The sequence below is a fragment of the Culicoides brevitarsis genome, chromosome 3 (assembly GCF_036172545.1).
Source record: "Culicoides brevitarsis isolate CSIRO-B50_1 chromosome 3, AGI_CSIRO_Cbre_v1, whole genome shotgun sequence".
Taxonomy (NCBI): domain Eukaryota; kingdom Metazoa; phylum Arthropoda; class Insecta; order Diptera; family Ceratopogonidae; genus Culicoides; species Culicoides brevitarsis.
In genome coordinates, this window is record NC_087087.1 from 34,147,470 (window position 1) to 34,165,353 (window position 17,884).

The following is a 17,884-nucleotide window of genomic DNA, read 5'->3' on the forward strand; positions in this document are numbered from 1 at the left end:
TTTCGAGTCCCACATTTTTTTCCATGTCAATCAGTATTATAAAAACAACCAAAAGTAACAACCGAGGTATTATTAGAAGAAGACACAAAAACAAATAATTTGCTCAAATCAAACTTAATAAAAGAAAAAAATATAATAATTTTCGAACCAACGTAAAGACGATAAGTGACGGCTTGATTCCAAGAATCAGCAAAATTCGTCTTTGCACCAAAAATTGTCTTTTTAATCCTCGTTGAAGAAGATAAGAACATAAAAAATTAAAATAACGAAGAATTTAAAGAATTTTTATTAGATATATATTAAAGAAAAAAGGAATAACAACAACAACAACAACATTACTCAAACAAGAACAAAAAAAAATTATAAAAAAAACATTGTAAAAAGTCAATTTTATATAGCATACTTTTTATAGGGTAGAAAAAAAAAATGATAAAAATTTTCATGAAACAAAAATCAAACACAATATTGCAATAATAATTAAAAATAAAAAAACGTCACGTGCGCATGGAAAGAAGTTATTAAAAAAACTGGATAAAGCTCACAATTTATGTTAAAAAAAAACATTAAAAATAAAAGTAACAAAACAATATAACACACCAAACATGAACAACAGCTTTTACTATTTTACGCTGTTATATGCATATTTAATAAACAAAAAAATAAGTAAAACAGTAAAAAAAACAGAAATTATGATAAATTTGAAAAAATGTTTGAATGTGATGAAAAAAAAATGAATAAAGTAATAAACAAAAAAAAAAAAACATTAACAAATGAGACGTATAGAAAATTTGTTAACATAACAAGATTTCATACATAATAAAAATAAATTCGTTGGAAAAAATTTTTTTTTACTTGCTTCCTGAAATTTTTCGGTAAGTACTTTAATGATTAAATAAAAAAATTCAAACCAAAACTTCAAATCAAAATTTTTTCCCAAATTTTTTTCGCGAAAAACATCGAGCAAGTTATAACTAACATTTTTCTCCATTAAACATATGCTCTGAGACGTATAGTTTTCGAAATTATTTTTCACGAACAAATTTTGTAGGGCAAAGTTAATATAAATTTTATAATAAGAGGATATTGAGTGAAAATTTTTTAAATTTTTTTTTCGCGTTAAACATTCCTTAAATCATAACTGACATTTTTCTCCATGAAACATATGCTCTGAGACATATAGTTTTCGAGATTACCTCTCACGAACAAATTTTGTAGGGCAAATTCAATATAAAAATTTTAAAAATTAAAATTTAATAAAACACAGAATTAAGGTGATTCCAAATAACATTTTTTACTAAGACAATAATAATTTTAATAAAAATCAAACAATTTTCTTCTATTTATGTACTTCAACTTTTTTTCTTTGATAATTTTGAAACAATATATCAATCATATATATTTAGTTTAGTCCAAATATTTTTTCGAAATTATTGTTAAAATTTAAATTCTTTTATTTTTTATTATTCATATAATTTTTGTTTCTTTAATTAATTAATAATATATTAATTTTTCTCTGAATTTTCCGTTTTTTTGTTATACATAATAATATATTAATAAACAGGACGCACATTAAAATAATAATCAATATTATTTATAAGGCAAAAAATAAAATTTAAAATTAATAAATAAATAATCCCCGAAATCTCCAAAATATAATTTTTGTAAATATTTTAAATAAAAATAAAATTGATTATTTTTTTTATAACAAAGATTATATAGAAAGAATATATATTATTATTAATAATATGTTTGTAATAATTTTAATAATAATAATTATGATAAGAGCAAAGCTTCACCCACATAAATTAATATTTTTTTTTAATTAAATTTATTTATTAGTACATTTTTTTATTTATTATTATATTTTTATTTAATTTGATTGATACCTATTTTTATTTGTTTTCTGTATAGTTTATCGTTATAGAGCGCGAAATTTCTTCAGTTGCGGTTCGACTTCATTTTTTTATTTATTTTTTTGTTATACAAATATATTATTATTATTATAATTCTAATGTGAGAAGGTTTTTTTTTCTATATGTTTGTTTCTCGTTACATTTTTTTTAAGTTTAATTATATTAAATGTAAATTTTTCATCTATTTTTGTTTCGAAAAAAAAAATCGTTTGACCAAATTTTTTTTTTGATCTCCTTTCAAAGAAGTTCGGTCAATTTTTGTGTTTTTTAATGTTTATGTGTGTGTTTGTATAAATTTTATATATATTGAATAATATATATGAATTATAATAATTAATTAATTAATTAAAAATTGATTAATTTTCATTGCTGCTGCAGGCATAGTACTCTTTTTTTAACTGCGGGTGACGCAACGACATCTCTTTACAAGATTTGCTGAACGAGACGGTAGTCAACGACAACGGGCGACATCTGGATCGGGACATTGGGTTTACGGGCTGCTGCTGGAACTTGCATTGCCGTTGCCGCAGTAGCTGCGCCCGCCGTCAAATTTGGGAGTGCCGCACGATTTTTGTGCTGAAAGACACAATGCAATTTTCGGCAGCCTCCGCGATCTTCCCAATAGCAGGGGGTTTGGTTGCGTTTACGTTCGATCTTCATGTGACGCAACGGGCATTGACGATTGAAACAGGACTTTTCGACCCATAACTTGCAGGTTTCTTCGTGCCCGAGCGCCGCTGGTTCGTGACGATATTCGCAAGCGTTGCCCTTGTTGCACGTCGAGTAGTAGAAAAAGTAGCAATCATGCAAGTTTTTCGGTAATTCCATGATGATGATGACTTTTTTGATGACGATGACGACGAAAGATGTCTGTTGCCTGCTGCAAGCTGCGATAAGAACGAGAAGAAAAATTAGAAAGAATTTTTTGGCTACGTGCAACTTGCATACACACATGCACCCCATTTCACACATTTTTATCTAAAATCAATATTTACTCGAATGTCGAAGTGACCTTTATTGATTTCAACGAAAGTTGCCACAACTCATCGTCTCGGTTTTTTTTTCGAACTTTTACTTTAATATTTTATTGCATTCACCATTTTTTTCCAACTCAATACAAATCTCGTACGTTTCCGTAGAAATCTCTGCAAACTGTCAAACTGGCACAATTTTTTTTTTCACTTTCATTTCTTTCAAAAGTTCGGATTTTTTGTTAAAAACTCAATTCAAACGATGATTCGCAAAAGCACGAGAAAAATTTTGATGCGATTTTGAGATTTTGAGGAAGGGACTTACCTAATGGAATTTGAGATGAAAAAAAATAAAGTGCTGGCGGATAATTTTTTTCTCCGTACCAGCAATGTTTGACACTTTCGATTCGACGGGCTGTCATGCGAGTGAAAAAGAACCCAAGACAAAATGTTTTGTGAATGAATTTTGAAGTGAACTCGTAATATTTGTAAACAAAAAATTTTTAAAAATAATTTTAAAAGGAGATTTTTTGAGTAATTTTGGTTAAAATTTTAATTTTTACAAGTTTGTGAGGAAGTTAAATTTACTAAATTATTAAAAAATCTTTAAATTTGATCAAAAGTGAGTAAATAATAAGCTAATTTTGCTTTAAAATCGGGATTTGTATTGAGATTCTGCTTCTTAATTTTTTTTTATTTTTTTTTAGCCTGTTTTTTTTTATTTTGGCTAAAAATGTTAAAAATTAACTTTAAAAATCTAAAAATATTAAAAAATTGTTAAATTTTTTTTTTATTTTTTCAAAATTTTTAAATTTTTCTTTACTTACTGTAATTTTTCAGCCTAACATGTCTTCGAAGTCATAAAAAATGTTTCAAATTCAATATCAGATTGTATCAGAAGAAGCACTTGAACATCCCATTCACGAGGAAATAGTTTACGAGGAGCTTGACGATGATATTCAAGATGTCCCAATTTCTGTAGTAGAAGTTCCTGCTGAAATTCCTGTAATTGTTCCTTGCCTTTCTGATGTACAAACTTCCGAAAATGTGGTTGAAGAGGCTTCGGAAGAAGAAAATTCAGATCAAGATTTCTTCAAAAAAAATTTTGATGGCAAAAAATTAGTTGTTGTAAGTTGAAACTTTGTAAAAAAAAACCTCAAAATGTTAAAAAATTAAAAAATTAATTTAATTTAAATTTTTATTTATTTATTTTTAATTTTTTTTTTTAATTTCATTTATTTTAATTTTTTTATTTAATTTATTTTTTTTGAATTTAATTTATTCTTAATTTTTCATTTAATTTATTTTTATTTATTTTATTTTTTTATTTTAATTAATTTATTTTAAATTCGTAAAAAATCTTTAAAAAAATCTTAAAAAATCTTAAATTTAAAAATTAAAAAAAAAATTGATTTTTACTAAAATTTTTAAATTTTGTTTAATTTTTTAGAGCTTAACGGATTTCAGAAAAAATGATCATCGTTGTTTTATTTGCAAGGCGAAATTCTCATCAAAATATAATTGTGTGAAGCATATAACTTACGTTCATCTAATCGACGTGCAAAGACCAAAACACAAATGCAATGAAAAAGGCTGCGATTTATCTTTCGATTTTATAAGTCACTTGAAGGAACATCAAAGAAAATGTCACGATTTTAGAATCCAGTGCGAAAAATGTGAAAAGTCTTTTATGCATAAAAAACATTTGAATTGGCACGTGAAGAAGAGACATAAAGTAAGATTTTTAAAATAATTAATTTTTTAAAATAAAAATTAATTATTTTTTTTATTTTTTTAGTGACTGGATCGAGATTTGAGTTGAGTTGAATTTAAAAAAAATTTATGATTAACTTAAAAAATTGTAAAAAAATTGAAATAAAAATAAATTAAAAAAAATAAATAAATAATTTCAAAATTACTTTTTTTATTAAATTTAATTAATTTTTTTTTTATTTTATTAATTTATTTTAATTAAAATAAAATAAATTCAAATAAAATTTTAATGAACTAAAAAAAATTAATTAAATTTAATATTAAATATTTTTGTATTAAATTTACTATTTAATTTTTATTTTTTAAATAAAATATTATTTTTTTAAATTAAAATTAAAAAAATAAATTAAAAATAAAATTTTAATAAATTTAAAAAAAATCTTACCCTTTAAAAAACATCAGAATTAAATAAAACAATTTTTTTTTCACATTGCATTTTTTTTTATTTTTATATTTTTCAATATTATTAATAACGACTCTCTCCTAAACTTATCATCATTATATCTGATATATGCCTGGAATTTACTTAATTTTCTCGTAATTGTTTTTTTTGTCATATATATTTTTTTATTATATTTATAAATACACTCTTACACGTCTAACTGCTTTTTTTTATTATTCATTTCTTTTGTCAAACAAAATCTTTAAAAATTTTTTCCATCAATAATATCAAAAATTTCATTAAAATTACAAAAAATGCATAAAAATCTGATTTTTTTTTTTAAATATCTTAAATTTTATCTTAACATACATGACGTAAAAAAAGAGTAAATTAAGGATTTAAAAGCGACGTATATTTTATTATTTTTTAATTATTATTGGCGAGACGATAAATGGCCTCTTGTTTAATATTTATTTTTTTTATTATTTAACATTAACACCAAATAATTCATTTATGTTATGCACTTTTAATAATAAAAGCTGTTGTTCTTCCTTTTTTGTACAAAATATGTTTATTCCTAATTATTATTAATAATAATTATATACGTTTAAAATGTGTTTTCTCGAATTTTTATTACTGGGGTGTTTTTTTTTGTAAATGCACTTATTTTCAGTATTATTTTCTATTATTATCATTTTTTATAATAATAATAATTATACAAATACACATTTAATAATTAATTATTTTTTGAATACCGTTTGTAAGTACATTTAAACCTGACACATTAATAGCAGTTGATATTTTATGGTTTGTGTATAAAAAAATAATTAAACTGGGTGTGTTTTGACTTAAAAATTATTCCAAAAAATTAAATTCTTAAAATATTGAGAAAATCACACACGCATTTTCAGATCCTATGTTTCTATGTGTATTATTGTATATTGTTTAATGTTCATTATTATATATAAAATATAGTAATGTAGAGTATGCAGTAAAAAAATTCCTTAAAAATTATCCTGTTTTATTATTTTTTATGAATTATTTTATTTTATTGTATTTTGTATTTAAAATTAATAATTAATAAAGTATGTAAAAATCACTGGGAGAAATTCGTTAAAATTGTTAAAAATTGTAATTAAAAAATATGATTGTGAAATATTTGTTCAGTCAGAGAAAGCTTAAAAATTATAAGCTTTCATCATTTTTTAATGTGGCGAACAAAATTAACTTTTTCTATATTATATGTATATAATTTGTTAATTATATAATATATTAACATATAATAATAATAATACAATATATATGTATAAAATTTGTATATGTTTAGTATATTACATGCATATAATATACAAATAATATACATTTAATATACATTATTTATTATAATATATATTAATATAATAATATATAATATATATCATATATATTATTTTAATATTATATAATTAACAAATTATATATGTATATAATATAGAAAAAAATAATTTTATCCGCAGCTTAAAGAAAAATAAATAAAAATTATCACTTTTGAGAACATTAAGGAAGTGTAAAAGGAGGAAAAATCCTCTAAAAAGGTACAAAAAGTAGGAAAACTTGAGCTGCAAGGCAAAATAATGTTACAAAAATAATCTCGTTGTTTCCAGGAACAATAATATTAATATAAAAATTATGCGTAAAAAGTCTATTTTTATCATGGCAGTTTAAAAAATTATTTAAAATTAAAAAAAAAAATAATTTTTTGATTTTTTTTTGTCATGTCGGTCAAAATAATTATTATTATTCTAATTAAATGCCGTTTAAGTCTAAAATTTTACTCTAACTTCTAATTTAATTAATTAATTAATTAATTATTATGTCGCTTAAAATATGTTTTTAATTAATTTAATTATTTTTAGACCTGTATTTCTGAGTCATTTGACGCTTCACGAGTCGAGATTATGTTTTAATATAAAATAGACACGCACACGATTTTCCATTCCATTTTGTTAAAATTTTTTTCCTATTTACATTGCAACATTTTTTTGTATTTTTTCGCTTCTAATTCACTGGTTTTTGTTTATTTTATATTCGATATATAAAAAATACTGCATTTTTTGCGAAAAAAAAAATCGAACATCAAACTTTTTATCACGAAGGGATTGAGCAGGGAAGAATTTTGAAATTTTTTCAAGGATCTGAAAGACCTTCATGGGTAGAAAATTTTTCTACGAACCATTTTTCGTGATTTTTTGTTTGATGTTCGATTTATTTTTTTTTTTAAATGTCGTCTAATACTTTTTACCTTAAGATAATATTTTTTACTGTATTTCCTAAAGGCTCTGGCTATTTGAGTGTTTCAGCTACCCCACGGGATCTTCTCACATATCAGTACCTATTTATGAGATTTTCGGAATTTTTATAATTTTTTTCGTTTTTGAACTAATGGCTAAGTGCAAATTAAATTAAAACTAAAGAAACTACGTACAAATTTTGATTTTTTTTTTGCCAGATTTTAACAGTCCATTATATTTGACTGATAGTGATAATACCCAAGAGATTTATAAATGTGGTCTAAAATAAAATAATAAATGAAAAAAAAAAAAATTGAAAAAAGTGTCGAAAACATAAAAAAATTGATTTGTGAGTGAGGTGAGTTTTGTTAGTAAATTTTGATTTTTTTAAATTTTTTTTTTCGATTTTTTTTTTAGAAGAATTTGCTGAATCCAACTTTGTCATTATCGAAATTGTCTAAAATGTTATGCACATAATTGCCGCCATCACCATCACCTATGTCATAATCTTCCGAATTTGGGTTAGTATTAAGAGTGTTAGTATTTGGGGTAGTTCCATGCAATATACGATTATTATCGTAGAACGATTCTAAGGAGGATGAATGATTAAAAGTGTTAGGATTTTGTCGGGCATCGACAACAACGTTATTTGGTAACGCATCCTCACCTTCTAATGTGCACGCGACATTTTCCAGTTTGTGTGACAAGTGCATCTTTTTGCAGTTGTGATCCATGTCCAGTTGATCCAAGATCTAAAAAAAATTCATTTAATTTTTTTATTTATTTTTTTTTTATTTTTTCAATTAAAATTTTTTGTATTTTTAAATAAAAAAAAATTATTTTAAAGTTTTATTATTTTTTTAATTAAAATTAAATTTTTAAATAAAAAACTTTAAATATTTTAAAAAAATTTTAAGATTTTTTTAATGAAGTTTGATTGTTAAAATAAAATTTATTTTTTTTTTAAATAAATTTTTGATTTTTTTTCTAAATTTTTTAACTTTTTTCTAAGTTTTTAAAATTTTAATTTAAAAAAAAAATATTTTATTTTTTTTAAATTTATTTTTAATTCTCAAAAAATTTTTAATCTTTGAAAATTTTTTTTTAGATTTTTTATTGAAGTTATAATTGTCAAAATTTTATGTTTTAAGAATTTTTTTATTTTTATGAATAAATTTTTAATTAATTTTAATTAAATTTAATAATTTTTTTAAAATAATTTTTCAAAAAATTTTACCTGATCTCGATATTTCGTCACGTAGATGTACAACTCTTTAAGAGCAACCATCGTGTCAAATTCCTCATTTTGTCGCATTGATAATTGATTCATGGCAGTACACATTTCCTGATCGCTTATTTGCGGTTGTTGCTGAATCTCGGCATAGAAACGAGCAACCATTTCGCGGTATTGTGGAATGTCCTAAAATTAAAAAAAATTTTTTGAAAAATTTTTCGTTTAAAATGAAAAAAAAATCTTACCTTGGCAAAGAGCAACTTATTGGAAGGCGAGTCTTTGCCCAAACGATGTTCAGTCGTGGAACATGCATCCATGAAGGTTTGTGCAATTACACTTAAACTAGCGTCAACGGTGGTTGTTTTGTTAATATCAAATATAAAGTCGGGATTTTTGATGAAATTGACCCAAAATCGAAGCGGAAGACTGAAAAAGAAAAAAATAAAAATATTAGATTTAAAAAATTTTTTTTTCAATTCCCTCAAAAATTAAAAAATAAAAATAATTTTCTTAAAAATAAAAATAATAATTTCAAAAAACAAAATTGAATTATTTTTTTGAAAAAATAGAAAGAATTTATTAATATTACAAAAAAAAAAAAAAAAATAAAATTTCTTCTAAAGTAAAATTTTTCTTTAAATAAAAAAAAAATAGAAAAATTTCTTGAAAAATAAAAAAAAATTAAGAATCAAATTTTAAAATTTTTTAATTAATAATTTTAATGAATTTTTAAATAAATTTTTTAAATAAAATTTTTTAAATTTAATTTTTTTAATTAAATTTTTTAATAAAATTTTTTAATAAAATTTTTTAAATTAATTTTTTAAATTAATTTTTTTTTTTTAAATAAAATTTTTTAATAAAATTTTTTAAATTAATTTTTTTAATAAAATTTTTACCTATTCGATTTCCATGCATGCACAACATCAGGATCTGTAATCCCATATCTTCGTGCCGCGTCATCCAACAAATCAAACAGCCATTTAACGGAAGGCGGCAATTCATCGTTCGCCGTCAGAATCGTCGCAAAGAAATCATCAACAAACTTCTGAATCGTCCCCTTCGTCGCCAGCAATCGCGTCAAGAAAATCTCCGGAATCGCCTTGTGCGTGCGTTCCGTCGAACTGCCCATCGCACTACTCCTAAAATGATGATGATGCTCATCGGTATGCGGCCGCACCAAATGATAAATCCTCATCTGATGCGCCATCGTATTCAAATGCGCGGGATCCATGTCCCCATTGATAATCAGTTGCGACGACGTGTTACTAATGTAATAACAATTGGGATAAATTTGCTTGTTATTATACGCATATGCCTCATTTTGCTTGGCAATAAGTGACATCACAGCAGATTCCTTGACGCCATAATGCGCCAAGGTGTTCAGTCGTTTCCATCCATTGATGGTTTTCGTGGTTAAATCTTCGTCTTGCAACGTTAGATGCCCGCCGCGCCCATGACGCCATTCCAGATCGACATCTTGCACTGCAGGACGCATCGAGAACGGCGTATTTTTGAACAGGGCATCCAGAATTTTCGCTTTAACTTGCGAAATCGAATCGACATCCAAGACGCGACATTGGATCTTTTCATCCAAGTCATCTTGGAGGATGTGCAACGTCACGTAACTATGTTCGATTTGTTCGCGCAAAAGTCTTTCCTCGGAAAGGGAATATCGCGCATCGTGAGTTATCACATCGACAAGTCCCTTTTCAATCTGATGTTTGATCGCCTTAAAGAGCAAAAATAAACTCGAACCAGCATATTCCTTCAAATAATCGTACATACAAATCGCCATATAGTTCGTCAACATTTTCTCGACGACACTTTCCGTACGTCGAAGCATCAGCTGCGGATGTTTCGACGTCACGGATTTGTCAATTAATCTCAAAAGCAATGCTTGAAGGATATCTGTGGCGTATTCCATCTTATTCATGAGCACAATCATCAAAAGTGAGGCGACATTGACCTTATCTCGAATATTGAAAGTTTTTTGTTGTTCCAAAGTCTCGATAAAAGACAACAAAAAGTACTTATTGTTAATTAGCTGTTCGAATTGTAACATTGCTTGGTCATAATTCGTCCTTGGAGCGTTCATTCGTATCTTGGGAGTATTTAAAATGGGATGATCCGTCACTCCGGGGAAGAAAACTTTCATAATATAGTTGACATGATCCAACGTTGGTATGCCACTGTTCTCAATATCCGCTGCCAAGTCTGTCATATCGGTCTGAAGTTCCGCAAAGGCTTGTTTACACTCCATCCGAACGTTACTTTCCAACGTATCCATTTGAATCTGAATCCGTCGATACTCTCGTTCAGCTTGGGTACTTTTTCTCCGGTACAGGATCAACACAATTGTCAAAATAACCACGATCGCTAATGAAGCCACTACCACAAAGACAAAAACAGCTTGTGTCGAAGTCAAAGTCTTATTCAAGTCATACCGCAAATGCCCAATTGGGTATCTCAAACTTCTACCAACTCTCACAACGACAAGAGGCAATCCCGTGCTTTGAACGACGCCATTTTCATCTGTCGCTTCAGGTTGTTCCTTTGGAGGCGTACAAACAAGTTGCGACAGGGCCAAACTCGTGACGTTACACGGCATCATACCAATTGTTACATTAACATCCGACTCATCCGAAGCGACATTCAGGTTTTCGCCCTCAATTACAAGCGTGTCGCCCTTATAAGACTTTTCCGAATCATCAAAAGAGTAATAAACAGGATCCTCGACATAAACAAGAGTACTTCGTAAATTCTCAAAATGCTTGTTAAGGTCCTTTACGGACTTGACATTGTCCATTATGAAGCTAATTTGGAATCCGAGCTGTTTTTCACGCATTTTCAGGGCAGCTACTTCTACATTTGTGGTTAAGCCTGAGGTCATGGATGACGTTGAGTAGTCCAGAGTTGTGTAAGCATCCGTTGGAACAGTATTCCCTCGATTTTTCATCTTATTTTTGTCATTTACGTACTCATAAAATTTCGCATTAACCGGCGGGGAAGGACATTCCATCTGATTTGGGTTAATAACGAAGCAAGTAGATTTATTTACGGCAACATCATCTATTAAAACTTCAATTTCCGGCTTTTGAATGGAATCGAGATTACTTCCGTGCACTGTTATCATTCGTCCGCCGCCTATAAAGCTCTTCAGGGGTTTAATTTGATGGATTTTCGGGTCCACGGTGTAATTGTAGATGCTACAATCCGAATAAACGTAAGGATTTGGGCTGCAAGAAAAGGTTCGATTTGCTCCGTCGATCATTAAAGTCAGAGTTCGGATTTTTTCGGGGGATTCCGAGCCAGAAGTTACACACGTTAAACGACTATTTGACGCTTGGGTGACATTAATTTCACAAACATAGTGATCCAGGAATGCTTTGATGTTGGAACCGATGTTAAGGAATTTTCCGATGATTGAAAGTTTTGTGCCCCCGCTTTTGGGTCCCATTGTCGGATAAAGTCCCTCAAGTTTAATGTCCTTATACTGAAATTGCACCGATGATTCTGTGTAACCAGCTTCATTGCCAACTTTCACGGAAGCGGTCATTTCGCGAGATACGGGACCCGTGCGACACTCAATTTTGACGGAAATTTCGTAATTGACCAGTTCGCAAGGTACGTCGCCAACACGGATTTTGCCACGAACATCTTCTTCTCGAATCCCTAAATTGCTGCCTTCGATAGTGATTAACGTTCCTCCTTCAATGGGTCCACTCAGAGGTTTAATCATGTCAATTCGGGGTCGCGGACACTCATTGGCGCTGCCATGAATGCAACTTTCGTTGTAAACACATTGATTATTGCACCACGTGCATTGGTACTTTTTATCTCGAGTCACGCATAAACTGCAATCCGCATGTTCGCGATGCGATCCTAAAATGTCACATTTGTACAAAGTAATTGACGTGCTGTCTATAAAATGATTTCGATTCCAATGGACTTCGACACGTGCTTCACTTTCGCTTGCTGCGGTTTCGTACGAATATGGGGTTCGTTCACACACGACAAATTTATTGTTTTCCACACGTGCCGGCAAAATCATTTTCGCGCCTTCGATCTCGACATTGCACAAAAATCCACTGTGCGCGTTTTGAGGTCTTGGCAAATTTTCGACCTCGAGTCGAATTTCCTTCGCTACTTTATTTGGAAGTAAAATTGGAGCGGCGTTATGTTTGAAATGGGGGCAATAACTTTCGTCGCTGATGACACTGCCCGTATTTCGACACATGGTCACATTATGAACGCATTTGTTGTCGTAAATGCACCAATTGCATCCCCATTGACTCTGGACGCAGCTTCGGCACGAATCGTGTCGCGAACAATCGTAAAACGAAAAGTTCCTCGACACAAAATCCTTGTTAGTCTCACTGCTGCGAACACTCAAAGGGACTGACACGTGATCTTTGCCCGGTTCGATCATTGGACGACGAATTAATGGCGGTGTTTGACACATTAAACCGTTATCGGTGACATTTGCATCGATTGGATCGGAATTTCCAAAGACACACCGATATTTGGCGTTCTGTGGAAGTTCAGGCAGCGTTCGGATAATGAGCTGAACTGTCGTTTGTTGACTTATGGGAATGCGATCCGGTAATGTCATCTCGAAATCGATGCATTGTTGACCTGTGCTTAGGGATAACCATCGAGATGCACTTTGATCACGATGACAAGCACTCCGGACGGTACATCGTTTCTCCAAGGAACACCATCCGCAGAAGGGATCTCGTGATTCGAGGCAACTTGTGCAGTTTGTGTAGATGTTGCAATGTTGGATGAGCATTTTTGTGATGGATTTTGTCGAAAGTACGTACAAAGAGTCTTGTTTTGGGGATAAAAGGGTGTCAGGTAAGATGGCATTTCCTTCGTCGACTAAAATTTTCTCGTATTCGCCGGGAAGAGGTCCCGAAAGAAGAACTTTTTTGATCCAACCGTCGGAGGTACCGAGAAAGGCGAGTGTATGAGGACCTGCTTGTGTGACTGTGACGGAAGTAATCGATTCGTTTCTCCATGTGAAGAGAGAATCAGCTACCAAAGGCGACACTCCGCTGATTTTCAAGCCAGCATTGCAAAAGTTGTAAATGTTTCCAGTTGACTGAAATTTAAAAAAAAAATAGTTTAAGAAAATTTTTTAAAAATAATTGAATAGTTTTGTTAGAAATTTAATTTTTTTTTTTCAAAACTGTGTCAAAGCCATTTTGTTAAATTTTACTCCAAATGCATAAAAATTTATCAGAGGGGCTCTAATTTATCATTTTTAATCATTTTGCAACTCAAAACTGCCAAAAAATTGAAACTGAAATTTTTTTTTTCTTTGACATAGTTTTGTTTTAAAAACTAAATCAAGAGCAAAAAAAACTGTGTCAAAAACTGTGTCAAAGCTATTTTTGTCAAATCTTGCTCCAAATGGATAAAAATTTATCAGAGGGCTCTAATTTATCATATTTAATCATTTTATAACTCAAAACTGCCAAAAAATTGAAACTGAAAAAAAAAATTTTCTTTGACATAGTTTTGTTTTGAAAACTAAATCAAGAGAAAAACTAAATCAAAAACTGTGTCAAAAACTGTGTCAAAGCAATTTTTGTCAAATCTTGCTCCAAATGGATAAAAATTTATCAGAGGGGCTCTAATTTATCATTTTTAATCATTTTATAACTCAAAACTGCCAAAAAATTGAAACTGAAAAAAAAAATTTTCTTTGACATAGTTTTGATTTGAAAACTAAATCAAGAGCAAAAAAACTGTCAAAAACTGTGTCAAAGCTATTTTTGTCAAATCTTGCTCCAAATGGATAAAAATTTATCAGAGGGCTCTAATTTATCATTTTTAATCATTTTATAACTCAAAACTGCCAAAAAATTGAAACTGAAAAAAAAATTCCTTTGACATAGTTTTGTTTTGAAAACTAAATCAAGAGCAAAAAAACTATGTCAAAAACTGTGTCAAAGAGTCAAAAACTGTGTTTCAAAAAAGAGCAAAAAAACTGTGTCTATGTCCATTTTTGTCAAATCTTGCTCCAAATGGATAAAAATTTATCAGAGGGCTCTAATTTATCATTTTTAATCATTTTATAACTCAAAACAGCAAAAAAATTGAAACTGAAAAAAAATTTTTTCCTTTGAGTTTTGTTCTTGAAAATAAAAATTTAAGAGGGTTCTAATTTATCATTTTTAATCATTTTATAACTCAAAACTGCCAAAAAATTGAAAAAAAAAAATTTTTTCTAGTTTTGTTTTAAAAACAAAAAAAACTGTGTCAAAGCAATTTTTGTCAAATCTTGCTCCAAATGGATAAAAATTTATCAGAGGGCTCTAATTTATCATTTTTAATCATTTTATAACTCAAAACTGCCAAAAAATTGAAACTGAAAAAAAAAATTTTCTTTGACATAGTTTTGTTTTAAAAACTAAAGAGCAAAAAAACTGTCAAAAACTGTGATCAAAATAGCATACAAAAGTTGCTTTTTCCTTTGACATAGTTTTGTTTTAAAAACTAAATCAAGAGCAAAAAAACTATGTGGAAATGCCTGAATTTTATCAGAGAGGCCCATTTGATAATTTTTAAGCTTGAAATTGATCAAAATGCATACAAAAGTGCTTTGGATGCCTTTCTGATGGTTCTTAAGCTTGAAAATTGAAAAATAAAAAATACGTAAAAAATACGTAATTTTCATTTTAAGACCCCATTTGATAATTTTTAAGCCTGGAAATGATCAAAAAGCATACAAAAGTGCTTTGGATGCCTTTCTGATGGTTCGTAAGGTTGAAAATTGAAAAATAAAAAATACGTAAAAAATACGTAATTTTCATTTTGAGAGCCCATTTGATAATTTTTAAGCTTGAAATTCATCAAAAATTATAAAAATTTTAATTAATTTCAACAAAACTCTTCGATTTGAAAAATAAAATCAAAACTTACCCCCGTCGAAGGACACTTTCCATCCATAATAGGTCCCGAAATGTATCCCAAATTCCTGTCTTTGATCGTGCCATTGAAGCACAAATGAATATTTTCCGAGAACGCTTCGTCAATATCTTTCAACGTGTACACGCACATTGCCGTGCTATTTTGCGGCTCATTTGTTATCTCACGCGATGGCGAAAAGACGGCAACAAGTACCATATCGTCGCGTTTCACGCCCATCTGTTGCGCCAGTTTTTGCCCAGCAACGGTAATTTTGGCATCCCGCAGGATATTAAAGTCTTTTCGTTCCTCGTCGATGCACGACAACGTAATTTCCGTGTAACTGTCGTAATTCGGGTCATTCACGCACAAACGTGCCAGTCTTGTAACATATCCCGCTTCCTCGGCGAGATGAGATTTCTTCTGAACCATCAGAAAATACGCATAATCGCTCGCATTGAAGCCGTAAACGTAGTTGACGAGAAAATGATCGCGATATTTCACGTCGATGTTCACGAGAGACTCTTGGAAACTGTACGACGCGAATTCGAGATCGTCTAATTTGCGTGATGCAATTGCTGGGACGTCATGTCGATAATCGCCAACATTCGTAAATGTTGCTCCGACGTATAAAACGTCTTCCTTTTTCCACGCCGTGTAGCGCGAGGGCCCAATAAAGGCAAAAGTCGTGGAATTTTCGTCATTTGCGGCAACGGCACGCGAAATATACGTGGAAGCGTCGGGAAATTTGGCTAAACTAAATACTTCACAGGCACCTTGATGCACGCTACCACACGCGATGAGCGAATCGCCCACGTGATCAATCACTAAAATCTTATTGTAGTTGTTTGTTTCGACGGCATCGATGTCATCGACGGATGAGCAACCGCTCGCATGGCACGACGGACTGTCAATTTTTGGCCCGGTTATGAATTCCTTCACAATTTGCAACGATTGCTGATGCATCTGGAAGATGCGGTTCGTGGCGCCCACATACAGCACATTTCGCCGATAATCGTAGGCCAAGTGTGAGAAAAAGGTGTTATTTGTGAGCGTATATTGCGCAACAATGTCACTGTTATTGGAGCTCTTGGCTGTTTGCGGATTCGGCGACACGAAATTACTCGTCGCCGTGATGAAGACGATTATTATGCAAGATACGAGAAAGGACATTTTTACGCTATGCCTGCAAATAAAAGGAAAAACAACAATAAATAATCACTTGACGTCGTCCCTCTTCTTGTTCTTCTTCATTCATCGTCGACGACATCGTCGCATCATCAAATCAAGTGACAAAAAGTGCCATTATGAGCAGACATTCGCGTATGTCTATCGACACACAGCCAGAGGCGCATCCAATAAAATAGGGGAGATAGGATTAACTTCCCTAACTTACTTTAGAATTTTTTTAAAAATATCACGAAATTACAAAAATCCAAAATTAATTCGAAAAAATTTTCAAAAATAACTTTGTGATGCGCCTCTGCCTTTTTTTTTTAATAAAAGACGACGATGAACAAGAAGACGAAGAATTGCATTGTATTATGTACACTAATCAATAAATGTAGAACACAGTGCTCTTACCGTCATTTATCTCACTCGAAATTCTGTCTCAATAGTGATCAGATTCCATCATTTCGTGTCATGAGCATTGCCAACTCGCACAAAATCCGTTGTTTTTCCGTAATTTTACAGGTTTTTAGCCAATTTGGGCACTAATTAATCACAAATTCTTGTATGGTTTTTTTTTATTGTATTGTATTGTGTGTCGATGATGATGGCCAATCCCCTCAGTCAACTTTTTATTTTACGCGTTTTTATATTAAATTTTTATCTGTACGTCTTGTTTTTATCGTCAATCGGTGCGCGAAGGTTTTGTAAAGTGATTCGCACACAAATTTCTCTCAGATTTTAGCACTTTTTTCGTTTAATTTATCATTTAATTTTAATAAACTACTTCGGAAGGATTTCTGTCGAGACGAATAAAAGTGATAATTAGAATTTGTTTAATGCTAATTCGAATAAATGGAATCTTGAATTAGTGTCAAGGTAAATCTGTTGAATTAGAAGGCGGCAAATTTTTAGATCTTTAGTGATCTCTAAAGATCATTTAAAAATTTTGAAAAATTTCGAAGATTTCTTGAAAATTTTGAAAAATTATAAAATTTATGAAATTTTTTAACAATGTTTATTTTTAATTAATTTTTTTATCATGACATGTATTTTTATAATATTTAGGCTATTTAACATTAAAAAAAAACTCACAAAATATTTCGAAGATTTTTTGAAAATTTTGAAAATTTATAAAATTTTCGAAATTTTTTAACAATGCTTATTTTTAATTAAATTTTTATCATTTAAGTATTTTTATGATATTTAGGTTATTTAACATAAAACTCACATAAAATTTTTAAACTTAAAAC

General features: G+C 29.5%; 2 protein-coding genes and 1 long non-coding RNA gene across 6 annotated transcripts; 1 reads left to right on the plus strand and 2 right to left on the minus strand.

The window, feature by feature from the left end:
• Positions 1–1,309: 1,309 nt before the first annotated feature.
• On the minus strand, positions 1,310–3,295 carry LOC134834101 (zinc finger CCCH domain-containing protein 11B-like). The gene is made up of 2 exons (XM_063848647.1): positions 3,210–3,295; positions 1,310–2,800 (listed from the first exon to the last, which is right to left on the minus strand). The coding sequence occupies exon 2, from the start codon at positions 2,739–2,741 to the stop codon at positions 2,337–2,339; it is 405 nt and encodes a 134-aa protein (XP_063704717.1). The 5' UTR covers positions 2,742–2,800; positions 3,210–3,295; the 3' UTR covers positions 1,310–2,336.
• Positions 3,296–3,360: 65 nt separating this feature from the next.
• LOC134835020 (uncharacterized) lies at positions 3,361–4,788 on the plus strand. The gene is made up of 4 exons (XR_010162191.1): positions 3,361–3,506; positions 3,725–4,012; positions 4,335–4,619; positions 4,683–4,788. It is a non-coding gene; the product is annotated as an uncharacterized LOC134835020 (long non-coding RNA).
• Positions 4,789–5,582: 794 nt separating this feature from the next.
• LOC134836112 (plexin-B) lies at positions 5,583–17,428 on the minus strand. 4 transcript variants are annotated; one of them, XR_010162255.1, is made up of 8 exons: positions 17,046–17,428; positions 15,477–16,647; positions 9,443–13,650; positions 8,789–8,969; positions 8,547–8,729; positions 7,977–8,061; positions 7,321–7,410; positions 5,583–5,616 (listed from the first exon to the last, which is right to left on the minus strand). XR_010162255.1 is itself a non-coding variant. In XM_063851319.1 (8 exons), exons 2-7 carry the CDS (start codon positions 16,632–16,634, stop codon positions 7,531–7,533), a joined length of 5,874 nt encoding a protein of 1,957 aa, XP_063707389.1. In that variant the 5' UTR covers positions 16,635–16,647; positions 17,046–17,428; the 3' UTR covers positions 6,708–7,410; positions 7,504–7,530. The 4 variants fall into 4 exon arrangements, 3 of the variants coding, with proteins under 3 accessions (XP_063707389.1, XP_063707390.1, XP_063707388.1); XM_063851319.1 differs by lacking the exon at positions 5,583–5,616 and adding an exon at positions 7,504–7,589 and having other exon boundaries at positions 6,708–7,410; XM_063851320.1 differs by lacking the exon at positions 5,583–5,616 and having other exon boundaries at positions 6,708–7,410.
• Between the last annotated feature and the right edge of the window lie 456 nt (positions 17,429–17,884).

Bases quoted from the DNA above. Each gene is read 5' to 3' on its own strand.
- LOC134834101 (XM_063848647.1), bottom strand. From the start codon at position 2,741: ATGGAATTACCGAAAAACTTGCATGATTGCTACTTTTTCTACTACTCG.
- LOC134836112 (XM_063851318.1), bottom strand. From the start codon at position 16,634: ATGTCCTTTCTCGTATCTTGCATAATAATCGTCTTCATCACGGCGACG. The intron at 8,730-8,788 runs GTAAGATTTTTT...TTTTAATTTTAG, and splicing joins ATAAGTTGCTCTTTGCCAAG to GACATTCCACAATACCGCGA. The intron at 7,899-7,976 runs GTGAGGATGCGT...CATCCTCCTTAG, and splicing joins TGTCGCGTGCACATTAGAAG to AATCGTTCTACGATAATAAT.